The sequence below is a fragment of the Lynx canadensis genome, chromosome B4 (genome assembly GCF_007474595.2).
Source record: "Lynx canadensis isolate LIC74 chromosome B4, mLynCan4.pri.v2, whole genome shotgun sequence".
Lineage (NCBI taxonomy): Eukaryota > Metazoa > Chordata > Mammalia > Carnivora > Felidae > Lynx > Lynx canadensis.
The window spans coordinates 74,690,021-74,703,708 of NC_044309.1; the positions used below are offsets into that span (position 1 = coordinate 74,690,021).

The following is a 13,688-nucleotide window of genomic DNA, read 5'->3' on the forward strand; positions in this document are numbered from 1 at the left end:
TAGACTCTTTCCATAATTCGGCTATGTTGAAAGCACTGCTATAAACATTGGGGTAAATGTACCCCTATGAATCAGTATTCCTGTATCCCTTGGATAAATTCCTAGTAATGCTATTGCTGGGTCATAGGGTAGTTCTATTTTTGATGAACCTCCACTCTGTTTTCCACAGAGGCTGCACCAGTTTGCATTCCCACCAACAGGGCAAGAGGGTTCCCGTTTCTCCACATCCTCACCAGCATCTGTTGTTGCTTGAGTTGTTCATTTTAGCCACTCAGACCAGTGTGAGGTGGTATCTCAGTGTGGCTTTGATTTATATTTCCCTGATGATGAGTGACGTTGAGCATCTTTTCATGTGTCTGTTGGCCATCTGGATGTCTTCATTGGAAAAGTGTGTATTCATGTCTTCTGCCCATTTCTTCACTGGATTTTTTGTTCTTTGGGGGTTGAGTTTGGGAAGTTCTTTATAGATTTTGGATATTAACCCTTTATCTGATATGTCATTTGCAACTATCTTTTCTCATTCCATCAGTTGCCTTTAAGTTTTGTTGATTGTTTCCATTGCAGTGCAGAAGCTTTTTACCTTGATGAGGTCCCAATAGTTCATTTTGCTTTCAATTCCCTTGCCTTTGGGGATGTGTCAGCAAGAAATTGCTGCAGCTGAGGTCGAAGAGGCTGTTGCTTGCTTTCTCCTGTAGGGTTTTGATGTTTTCCTGTCTCACATTTAGGTCTTTCATCCATTTTGAGTTTATTTTTGTGTATGGTGTAACAGGGATTCTGATACCAAATAATTTGAGAACTGCTACAGTAGGACACTGCTTCAATCCCACAAAGTGTTGTCACTCAGCTGCCATGATAAATGAGATTTCAAAAGGCCATTCTTCCATTTTATAATGGCAGCGTCAGGGTGATGGAGAATATGGTAAAACCAATAAACTCCATTGGCATGAGCACATTGCTCATAATTTTTTTCTGGAAAATGAACTCTCTGGTCAGAAGCAAGACTGTGTAGGGACACCTGAGTGGCTCAGTCAGTTGAGTGTCCAACTTTGGCTCAGGCTGTGATCTCATGGTTCATGAGTTTGAGACCCACATTGGGCTCTATGCTGTCAGTACAGAGCTTGCTCTGGATCCTCTGTCCCTTTCTCTCTCTCTGCCTTTCCCTTGCTTGCGCTCTGCCCCCTCCCACCCCCCAAAAAAGAAGCAAAACTGAGTAGAATACGATGACAGTCAATATGGCAATCCAGCAGCCCATGGATGATGGTTTTGGAATCTCACCATCTGGAGGACTTTCCTTAGAGCAGATACAACTTAACTCTTTGTAATATCTTGTCTTCATTTTTTCATATTTTACAAAGCTGATACTTTTATTTCTAGGAATACTCTATTTTTCTTCATCCTTGTATAACCTCTACTTGAATTTACTTTTCTAGGCATTTCTTAAATGTATAATAAAAGAAAAAAATGAGTTTTCATTATAGCATAGTGGCAATATGAAAAATCATATTGATCAGAATGAACTGGAGCACAGTCACTTGGTTTGCAACTAATTTGTCAAACTTTACAGGAAAAAAAGGAAAGATAGAAGGTATTATGGGTGGAATTGCAATTGTGTCTCTCAAAAAAAGATATGTTGAAGTCTTAATATCCTGCACTTCAGAATACAATCTTATTTGGAAATAAGGTCTTTACAGAGGCAATCAAGTTAATAATTAGGGTGGTCCCTAACCTAATATGACTGGTATCCTTAGGAAAAGGGGCAATTTGGACACAGAGCCAGACATGGATAGAAGGAAGATTATAATATGAAGACACAGGGAGAATGCCATGTGAGGACAGAGAATTAGAGGGATGCAATGGGAAGACAGGGTCTAAGGAATGTCCAAGGCTACTGAAGATGGGAGGAGGCCTAGAACAATTCTCTCTTAGAGCACTCAGAAGGAACCAACTTTGGAGACACAAAATTAGGCAGATGGTAAAATATTTATGGGAGTAACTATATTAACCAACCCAACCTTTATCCCAGAAACCAAGCACTGAGTATTGAATACTTAATACATCAGGCCCACTGAATGTTGAATGAAGATCCTTGAAAGTGGAAATCTCCCTAAGGTATATGTCAATCATCTTGCTCCTTATTCCCTGTTCTTGGTCCAAAACATTAGACATTAAATGTTTTTTTAATAAAATAAGTACTGATAATTGGGATGAAAAACAAATGTAAAATATGAATTTCAAATATATTTTATCATATTGTTAATTAATACTATTTTATAACATTTATTTTCTTTAAATATGGGAAATATAATACCTACTCTTCTAGGGGCAGTTCTTTCCTTCCTTCCTCCTTCCCCACACCCACACCTTCTTCCTTCCTTCCTCCCTTCCATTTTTCCTTTTTCTTCCTCCCTTCATTCCTTCCTTCCTTCCTCCCTTCCTTCCTTCCTTCTCTTTCTTGTTTTCAACTACCCCCAAATTTTATTTATTACAATATCACCAAAATAACAATAGGAAGATGTATTTTTTAAATAAAAAGATTATCCAGAATTCTATCTAAGCAATAGGTGCTTTGGGATGATCAGGGCCTTGGAAATGAAAGTGTGGTGAAGTCAGGATAAACACAGGTATTGAGATCAAAATACCTAGTCCTAGTTCTGCTCTGTAGGAATAAGCTATTAAATAACCCCTCTGAGCCTCAGTTTTCCCATCTGTAAATGGCAGATGTTTAACATAAAACTGTTGAGAGAATGAAAGCAAAAATAAAATTATCCTTTATTAAGTTAATTTTACATATAAGAATATAGGATCACATGGGTTCAATAACTTTCACAAAGTCACCATCTAGTTAACTCACCAATTCCAAGGCCCAAATTCTATTAGAACTGACCCATACTATATGAAACCTTTTAACTTCACTTTTCAATGGTATATGGTGATTATGTAGCAAAATTGGTAGCCAGGGCTGACTCAACCTGCATAGCCTGTCTAGCTGCCCAGTTCAGTTCAAGTTCTTCATCTATTAATGCCTTCTAACCCTCATAGGGCTCCAAAGGTCCATGGGTTAAGGTCTTAATTTTCCAGACCTCATCTCTGTTTAGCAAAAACTTTGGATACAAGGCAATAGTTTGTGGAAGAGTAGATCACAATCACAATCACAATCAATCACCCAAGCTTGATTTTTCATGTTTGCTTCACCAGAAAATGGTATTTTCATTTCTAGAAAAATACAAAAGAACTTTTAAGCCTGTATCAGGTAAAAGGAGATATAAGAATCCAAATTTGAACATATGGCTTAGGGATGCAGGGTATTAGAGAAAAGAAAAAGATCAGAGGTGAAGCAAAAAAATCACAGTTTGGGCTGCAATAGGGTGCATCATATTTGGTCATACCTGGGCTGGGAAGGCTAACTCTGTCATCAGATCATACCATTTAGAGGCACATGAGTCTCAAGACAGAGAAGGGATCTTGAATTTGGTCAAGAAGAAGGCTGCAGAGTTTGGCTCATTGACTGCCTTTGTGCCAACGAGAGTTCAAAGATTGCTGAGCCCATGCAAGTAGTAGGACCTTCACTAACACAACAAATGCACCAGTAGGAAGTGAGGAGGGTGGCCTGCTAAGGAAGCCTAATCCTGGAGAGTAGGGGAAAGGCCAAGAGAACCTTCAGAATGGTTCAGAGCTCAAAGTCAGGATACAGTGAAAGGTGAAGGTGGCCTGTCCTGGCCACTCAAGGAGGCTTCCATCAGGATCACTTCAAGAAAAGTGACTACCCAGGCAGGCTGAGAAAAATAGGTCAATATATATTGCCAATAAGAATCAAAGCAATGATGTAGAAATGAGCCTTAAAGCTAAGGAAAAGTACTTATACACCATAGGACTGTGCTTTAATAACTTATGGACATATCTGTCTGACCTTGTGACTCAGGTGCCAAACCAAGTTTATATATTGAGCCAACCACATGCTCACTAAAACAGGAGTGCTGTTGTCTTTTTTGTGACTGCTGAGTTGTAGATCCTTTTAAAGGGCAGGTTAAAAAGTTGGGTTAGATAGGAAAATGGCATTATATGTCCTTTCTCAAGCACAAGGTGACTTAATCTAGGCCAGTTGGACCCTTTCACTCAGGCATTTTCATTATCAAAGGTTATGGTTGTCCAATAGGGGGACAATCTGAAGAGATTATTCATTAATTTCCATGACTTAGATCTCCACATGTCCTCTAACTCCTGACCTACCTGAAGTTTGGATCTTCAGCTTTCTCTTTGATTTCTTGAGATGCTCAATTTCCTTCAAATATATTCTATTATTATTATTATTATTATTAATTATTAATATTTTGCTGAGGACAGCCATGTGGTATGTCTTTCCATTTATTCAGAGCTTGTTTCATGTCACTCAGTATAGTTTTATTCATACAAATTCTGTACCTTTTTTTTTTTAACATTTTATTATTTATTTTAGAGAGTGAGAGAGACAGAGCACAAGCAGGGGAGGGGCAGAGAGAGGAGGACACAGAAATCAGAAGTGGGCTCCAGGCTCTAAGCTATCAGACAGAGCCCGATGCAGGGCCTGAACTCACGAACTGCGAGATAATGACCTGAGCCAAAGTTGGCCACTTAACCAACTGAGCCACCCAGGTGCCCTTGTACTTTTTTTTTAGTTAAGTTTATTATAAGTTATTTTGTGATTTTGTTGCTAATGTGAATGAATGATTTTTTTTTTCCATTTCCAGTTCAAATTGGTTACTGACAGGATAGTAAAAGGCTATTTTTTTTTTGTATTTATTTTGTGTGTTGCTAACTTAGTTTCTCTTACTACTTCTCATACTTTTCACCCCACCCTATTGAATTATCTATGAATATAATCACATTATCTGCATATAAGAATAAGTAACTGGTTTTCTACGATCATTCTAAGTATTTCATCATCGTGTCTTACTACCTTAGTTATAATCTTCAAAATAATATTAGGAAATAGTGGAGAAAACAGGCATCTCTGCCCAATTTCTGATTTTAATAGTAATTACTTCAGTATTTCACCATTTATTTTGATGTTTACAGTTTTTAAGGAATTTTGAAATATGCCATACATCCTGAATAGTACATGTAACATATAGGTATAGTTTAGCAAATAATTACAAAGTGAAGATCTATGTAAACACTATATAAGATTTTTAAGATTTAAGTACATGTAACATATATGTATAGTTTAACAAATAATTATAAAGCAAAGATCTATGTGAACACTATAAGAAAAAAATTAACATTTTTTTAAAGATTATCAGCACTGGGAATGTATACCACTCCATTATATGAACCTTGTTCCTTCCCCTCTTATGATAACCCAAGCTGCCCTAACATTCTTACTGATTTCCTTGCTTATTTTATGGTATTACCATTTATAATGCATCTCTAAATAAAATAGTCCTGTTTGCCTTTACTTGAATTTTATATGAATAGAAAAATGTATTACATATAATTTCATTCAATATTATATTCAAGATTCATTCATGCTATTCCATGTGACTATAGTTTGTTAATTTTCATTGATTATATTCACTTCACAGTATGGATATATCAAAATTTATCTATTTCTATTATACATGGCCATTTGAGTTATTTTCTGATTTTGGTTATTACAAACAGTGCTACTATGAACATTCTTGTACATTTATTTTGGCGCAATGAGTATGAGTTTCTCTAGGATAAATACCTAGTGGAATTCTGGGCTGAATTAACTTTACCATATAATGGGTCACTGAAACTTTTCCTAAAATGAGAGTCCTCATTGTTCCACATTATTGCCAATACTTCATTTTATTGGACTCCTTAATTTTTCCCATTCTGATACCTGTTTAATGGTACTTTTCATTGTGGCTTTAATTTGCATGACTACTATTAAGGCTGAGAAACTTAAAGATTTAGACTTCCTCTTCTGTCAAGTTCCTGTTCTTTTTGCTCATTTTTCTATCAGAATGATTTTTTTTCTTTTTATAATGTAGGATATTAGGATTTTTGGTATCCATATGTGTGGCAAATATTTTTCCCACTTTGTGGCTTGTCTTTTCATTCCTAAGAGAGTTTTGATAAAGTTCATAATTTTAATATAATTGTATTTATCAACTTTTTATACTTAGTGCTTTTCATATCTTGTTTTTCAAAATCCTTCTCTATCATCAATACATTGTCCTATACTATTTTATAAAAGATTTATAGTTTTGCCTTTCACATTTAGTAGTTTAGTCTAATGGGAATTGATTTTTGCATATGGTGGGTGAGGATAAAATTTCATTAATTTTCTACATGGATAACTAATCATCCCAGCCCTACTGACTGAAAAGTCTATCCTGAATGAATTGATGTCTTATGATCTCAGTATCCATTTCTGTATTTCAGGCCCATTTCTGAGTTCTCTTTCCTTGTCCATTGGTATATTTGTTTGTCTCTGTTAGTAATAGAAAATTTTAGTTACAGTTTTATAATAAATCTTGATGTCTGGTGAAACAAGATCATTTACCTTGTTCTTTTTTTTAATGTTTATTTATTTTGAGAGAGAGAGAGAGAGAGAGAGCAGGGGAAGGGGCAGAGAGAGAGGGAGACACAGAATCCTTAGCAGGTTCCAGGGTCCAGCTGTCAGCACAAGGCCAGACGTGGGGCTCCAACCCACAAACCGCGAGATCATGACCTGAGCCAAAGTCAGACGCTTAACCGACTCAACTACACAAGTGCCCCTACCTTGTTATTTTTAGCTTCAAGGGTAGCTTGGCATTTTTTGGACCATTTTGCTTCTACATAAATTTTATTTTATTTTTTATCTTTTTTTAGTTTTTATTTATTTATTTATTTTTACTTTTTTTTCTTTTTTATTTTTTTCTCATACATTTTATTTTATTTTATTTTCAGTATATGAAGTTTATTGTCAAATTGGTTTCCATACAACACCCAGTGCTCATCCCAAAAGGTGCCCTCCTCAATACCCATCACCCACCCTCCCCTCCCTCCCACCCCCCATCAACCCTCAGTTTGTTCTCAGTTTTTAACAGTCTCTTACGCTTGGCTCTCTCCCACTCTAACCTCTTTTTTTTTTTTCCTTCCCCTCCCCATGGGTTTCTGTTAAGTTTCTCAGGATCCACATAAGAGTGAAAACATATGGTATCTGTCTTTCTCTGTATGGCTTATTTCTCTTAGCATAACACTCTCCAGTTCCATCCACGTTGCTACAAAGGGCCATATTTCATTCTTTCTCATTGCCACGTAGTACTCCATTGTGTATATAAACCACAATTTCTTTACCCATTCATCAGTTGATGGACATTTAGGCTATTTCCATAATTTGGCTACTGTTGAGAGTGCTGTTATAAACATTGGGGTACAAGTGCCCCTATGCATCAGTATTCCTGTGTCCCTTCGGTAATTCCTAGCAGTGCTACTGCTGGGTCATAGGGTAGGTCTATTTTTAATTTTTTGAGGAACCTCCACACTGCTTTCCAGAGCGGCTGCACCAATTTGCATTCCCACCAACAGTGCAAGAGGGTTCCCGTTTCTCCACATCCTCTCCAGCATCTATAGTCTCCTGATTTGTTCATTTTGGCCACTCTGACTGGCGTGAGGTGATATCTGAGTGTGGTTTTGATTTGTATTTCCCTGATAAGGAGTGACGTTGAACATCTTTTCATGTGCCTGTTGGCCATCTGGATGTCTTCTTCTTTTTTTTTTTTTCCAATATATGAAATTTATTGTCAAATTGGTTTCCATACAACACCCAGTGCTCATCCCAAAAGGTGCCCTCCTCAATACCCATCACCCACCCTCCCCTCCCTCCCACCCCCCATCAACCCTCAGTTTGTTCTTAGTTTATAACAGTCTCTTATGCTTTGGCTCTCTCCCACTCTAACCTCTTTTTTTTTTTCCTTCCCCTCCCCCATGGGTTTCTGTTAAGTTTCTCAGGATCCACATAAGAGTGAAACCATATGGTATCTGTCTTTCTCTGTATGGCTTATTTCACTTAGCATCACACTCTCCAGTTCCAACCACGTTGCTACAAAAGGCCATATTTCATTCTTTCTCATTGCCACGTAGTACTCCATTGTGTATATAAACCACAATTTCTTCATCCATTCATCAGTTGATGGACATTTAGGCTCTTTCCATAATTTGGCTATTGTTGAGAGTGCTGCTCTAAACATTGGGGTACAAGTGCCCCTATGCATCAGTACTCCTGTATCCCTTGGGTAAATTCCTAGCACTGCTATTGCTGGGTCATAGGGTAGGTCTATTTTTAATTTTCTGAGGAACCTCCACACTGCTTTCCAGAGCGGCTGCACCAATTTGCATTCCCACCAACAGTGCAAGAGGGTTCCCGTTTCTCCACATCCTCTCCAGCATCTATAGTCTCCTGATTTGTTCATTTTGGCCACTCTGACTGGCGTGAGGTGATATCTGAGTGTGGTTTTGATTTGTATTTCCCTGATAAGGAGTGACGTTGAACATCTTTTCATGTGCCTGTTGGCCATCCGGATGTCTTCTTTAGAGAAGTGTCTTTTCATGTTTTCTGCCCATTTCTTCACTGGGTTATTTGTTTTTCGGGTGTGGAGTTTGGTGAGCTCTTTATAGATTTTGGATACTAGCCCTTTGTCCGATATGTCATTTGCAAATATCTTTTCCCATTCCGTTGGTTGCCTTTTAGTTTTGTTGATTGTTTCCTTTGCTGTGCAGAAGCTTTTTATTTTCATAAGGTCCCAGTAGTTCATTTTTGCTTTTCATTCCCTTGCCTTTGGGGATGTGCCAAGTAAGAGATTGCTACGGCTGAGGTCAGAGGTCTTTTCCTGCTTTCTCCTCTAGGGTTTTGATGGTTTCCTGTCTCACATTCAATTCAGGTCCTTTATCCATTTTGAGTTTATTTTTGTGACTGGTGTGAGAAAGTGGTCTAGTTTCAATCTTCTGCATGTTGCTGTCCAGTTCTCCCAGCACCATTTGTTAAAGAGACTGTCTTTTTTCCATTGGATGTTCTTTCCTGCTTTGTCAAAGACGAGTTGGCCATACGTTTGTGGGTCTAGTTCTGGGGTTTCTATTCTATTCCATTGGTCTATGTGTCTGTTTTTGTGCCAATATCATGCTGTCTTGACGATTACAGCTTTGTAGTAGAGGCCAAAGTCTGGGATTGTGATACCTCCCGCTTTGGTCTTCTTCTTCAAAATTACTTTGGCTATTCGGGGCCTTTTGTGGTTCCATATGAATTTTAGGATTGCTTGTTGTAGTTTCGAGAAGAATGCTGGTGCAATTTTGATTGGGATTGCATTGAATGTGTAGATAGCTTTGGGTAGTATTGACATTTTGACAATATTTATTCTTTCAACCCATGAGCACCCATTTCTTTCAACCCATTTCTTTACATCTTCTTCAATTTCCTTCATAAGCTTTCTATAGATTTCAGCATACAGATCTTGTACATCTTTGGTTAGATTTATTCCTAGGTATCTTATGCTTCTTGGTGCAATTATGAATGGGATCAGTTTCTTTATTTGTCTCTCTGTTGCTTCATTATTAGTGTATAAGAATGCAACTGATTTCTGTACATTGATTTTGTATCCTGCAACTTTGCTAAATTCATGTACCAGTTCTAGCAGACTTCTGGTGGAGTCTATTGGATTTTCCATGTATAATATCATGTCATCTGCAAAAAGCGAAAGCTTAACTTCATCTTTGCCAATTTTGATACCTTTGATTTCCTTTTGTTGTCTGATTGCTGATGCTAGAACTTCCAACACTATGTTAAACAACAGCGGTGAGAGTGGGCATCCCTGTCGTGTTCCTGATCTCAGGGGGAAAGCTCTCAGTTTTTCCCCATTGAGGATGATGTTAGCTGTGGGCTTTTCATAAATGGCTTTTATGATCTTTAAGTATGTTCCTTCTATCCCGACTTTCTCGAGGGTTTTTATTGAGAAATGTTGCTGAATTTTGTCAAAGGCCTTTTCTGCATCGATTGACAGGATCATATGGTTCTTATCTTTTCTTTTACTTAATGTGATGTATCACATTGATTGATTTGCGAATGTTGAACCAGCATCTATTTTTTAATATAAAATTTATTGTCAAATTGGTTTCCATACAACACCCAATGCTCATCCCAACATAAATTTTAGAATCAACTTTTTAAATTAAAAAAAAAAGTATTCTGGATTTTTGACTGACATTACTCTGAATATATAAATCAATTTGGGAACAACTGGCATCTTTACAATAACCAGGCTACCAATTCATAAGCATGGTATATTACTCTCCATTTATTTAGGTCTTCTTTAATTCTTCTCAGTAGGCTGCTGTTATATATTTATGTTTATTAATTAAGTATATCCAAAGGGTGCTTTGTTAATCTTTTAATTTTGTTTCTATAATGATCATGTCTATTCTCCACTCCATATACTGGTATACAATATATATTTAGATCAAATGCACATTCTGTATTTTTAAATGTGAGACCTCAGGTGAGAGAGTTTAAGAAAAATAAAATAGGCACAATATACTGATTTTCAATCTGACAATTGATTAATTATTATTTTTACTTTTCCCTGCTGTATTGGTCACACTTTTCCAGAAAAATAGAATGAACAGAATAGAATGGAATAGAAAAAGAGATATACATTGCTTCTTGGCCTTTTGGCTAAGACAAGTGTAGGAAAAGAGATTTGTTATGAGGGATTGACTGGCATGATTATGGAGGCTGAGAAATCCCATGATTGCTGTCTGCAAGCTGGAGTCCCAGAAAAGCCAGTGGTGTAATTCCATCCAAACTCAAAAGCTTAAGAACCAGGGGAGTCAGTAGTGTAAATTCCCATCTGAGTCTGAAGGCCCAAGAACAAGGAGCCCTAGTGTCTTAAGTCAGAAGAAGATGGATGTTCCAGCTCAGAGAATGCAAATTTTCCCTACCACTGCAGTTTTGTTCTATTTGGGCCCTCAACCAATTGTTGAAGGTTGGGCCTTCAACAATGCCCCACATTGGTGAGGGTAATCTTTACTCAGTTCATTGATTCAAATTCATCTGGAAACATCCTCAAAGACACATCCAGAAATAATCAATTTGGCCAGACACCCTGCTCTGCTCCAAATACGCTTTATCTGTGTCAGCCCTGCTATCTTCTCAATGGAGCCAAGATCCCTCTCAGATTATTTTGCAAAGGGCTGCTAGATAGGAGCCTATATATCAAACTCTTTTCCCCACCCTCCATTTTTGTGATAGTTTATTTGCTTTGAAGTCCAGACAAATACTTGAATTTTTTTAAGGACATAGGGTGAGCTCACATTTATCATTTTCTTATTTTTTTTTAAGTTTTTATTTATTTATTTTGAGAGGGAGTGCAAATGGGGGATGGGCAGAGAGACTCCCAAGCAGGCTCTGCGTTGTCAGTATGGAGCCTGATGTGGGGCTCCATCTCATGAACCATGAGATCACGACCTGAGCTGAAATCAAGAGTCAGACCCTCAACCAACCGAGACGCCTTGGCACCCCCAAATACTTGAACTTAATTGAAATGAAATTTCCCCAAGTGCTCTATGCCCATAAAAATCTTTCTTCTTTAGAGATAATTTTTTTCTATTTCCTGAGCAGAATCACGCAGCTTTTATTGTACCATGAGGCACACTTTTGTTGCTTCAGCATCCTCTGCAGAGCAGCCTTCACCTCCTGGTTCTTGAGGCTGTAGATGAGGGGGTTCAGCAAGGATGTGATCACACTGTACTGAATGGAGACCACACGCTCCAACACTGAGCCTGAAGCAGGGCTGATGTACCTGAATAGAGCCGTCCCATAGAACAAGAGCACCACGGTGAGGTGCGAGGAGCAGGTGGAGAAGGCTTTGGCTTGGCCCTCAGAGGAGCGGATGTTCAGAATGGCACAAATTATTCTGGAGTAAGAGAAGAGGATCAGGGGAAGTGTCAGCAGCCCTAGAAATGCACAGGACAACGCAAGAAGAATCTCATTGACAATGGGATCGGTACAGGACAGAGGAAAGAGAGGAGGTAGCTCACAGCTAAAGTGGAGGATGATGTTGGACCCGCAGAAATACAACTTGTGGATGAAGAGACTATTCAGCAAGGAAATCAGAAATCCCACTGCCCACGCTATGCTCACAATCACAATACAGAGAGGTCTGTTTATGACCATGGTGTAGACCAGAGGGTGGCAGATAGCAGCATAGCGGTCATAGGCCATGGCAGAGAGCAGACAAGCTTCTGTCCCCCCAGAGAGAGTGAAAAAGAAGCTCTGAGTGATGCACCCCCACACTGAGATGCTTTTATTCTGAGATAAGAAGTTCTGTAGCATCTTGGGCACAGTGACTGAGGAGAAACTGAGATCCAGGAAGGATAGGTGTCCAAGGAAGAAGTACATGGGTGTGTGGAGGCGGGGATCAACCCTGATCACCAGGATCATCACCAGATTCCCCACCAGGGTCAGGAGGTAAATCCCCAGGAACAGCACGAAGAGCATGGTCTGGATCTGGGGGTCACTGGATAATCCCAGGAGGACAAACTCAGTAATCATACTGACATTTTTCATGGTTGCTTAGATATTCTGTCCCTCAAAAGGAATGAATGATTTTTCCACTTGATAAGACATTGATCTGAGTCTTTCTCAGCGAACAGGAGTTTTCTACTCGCAGACAATATATCTCCTTACCTATAGACCAAAACAGGAAACTCAGGATAAGGAAGTGTCTTCTCAGATACAATCTCTTCACTTGCCCTTCTTTTCTAACTACTAGCACTATCTTGTCATGATCTCTATACCTTCACCCTACATGACTTTTTTTAAATAAAAATACCATGCACATGCAAGTCAGGTACATCCTGGAATCAAAAGAAGGGAAAAGAGCCCCAGTGGCTAAGCCTAGAAAACCTTTTATGGTTAAGGGCTAGGAAGCCCATGCACAAGTGATTCCTTCTCAGAATAGTAAGGTCATAGACTCACAGTAACTAAGGATGGTGTCATAGTGGACTTTAAACCCTTCATTTTACAAATAAGAATAGAGGCGCCTGGGTGGCTCAGTGGGTTGGTCATCTGACTTTGGCTCAGGTCATTATCTCATGGTTTGTGAGTTCCAGCCCCGTGTTGGGCTCCCTGCTGACAGCTTGGAGCCTGGAGCCTGCTTCGGATTCTGTCTCCTCCTCTCTACCCCTACCATGCTCATGCTCTGTCTCTCTCTGTCCCTCAATAATAAATAAACATTAAAAAAATAAAAAAAAAACAAATGAGGATAATGCATTGCCTAAGTTCTCATAGCAAAGTGATGTTGAGGTTGGGACTAAACCAGATGTTCCAACTCATCTGATATGCTAGTACACCACACTTGTGGTTTTGAATTGATTATTAGAAGCTGAATTTTGTGTGGTTTTGGCATCACAAGGAACTTTGCTAGTAGGGAGTTCACTTAAATTGTATTTTAATATTCCTTGGCTCTGATACTTAGCCAGTGGTATCTACAGTTCTGTGTCAGCTGCTATTGAAGTGGAAAGAGAGCTAGTCTTAGAGTACAGTAGTAACCTTGAGTCTTAGCTCAAACATTCTAATGGTATCATTTGGTGAAAGTTACTCAGTTTCCTTAAGCCTTACCTTATTAATCTGTAAAATTGGGTAAATTAAACAAATACTTTTATAAACCAGAGGGCTCATAACATGCTGTGCAAAAATCAAATTTTTGTAT

General features: G+C 38.5%; 1 protein-coding gene across 1 annotated transcript in view; it reads right to left on the bottom strand.

The window, feature by feature from the left end:
• LOC115518688 (olfactory receptor 8S1-like) overlaps positions 1 to 12,544 on the bottom strand; it is a 26,176-nt gene extending 13,632 nt beyond the window's left edge. Inside the window, exon 1 of the mRNA XM_030322245.1 lies at positions 11,619 to 12,544. Coding sequence (XP_030178105.1) covers positions 11,619 to 12,544 — 926 coding nt within the window. The remainder of the gene's footprint in view (positions 1 to 11,618) is intronic.
• Between the last annotated feature and the right edge of the window lie 1,144 nt (positions 12,545 to 13,688).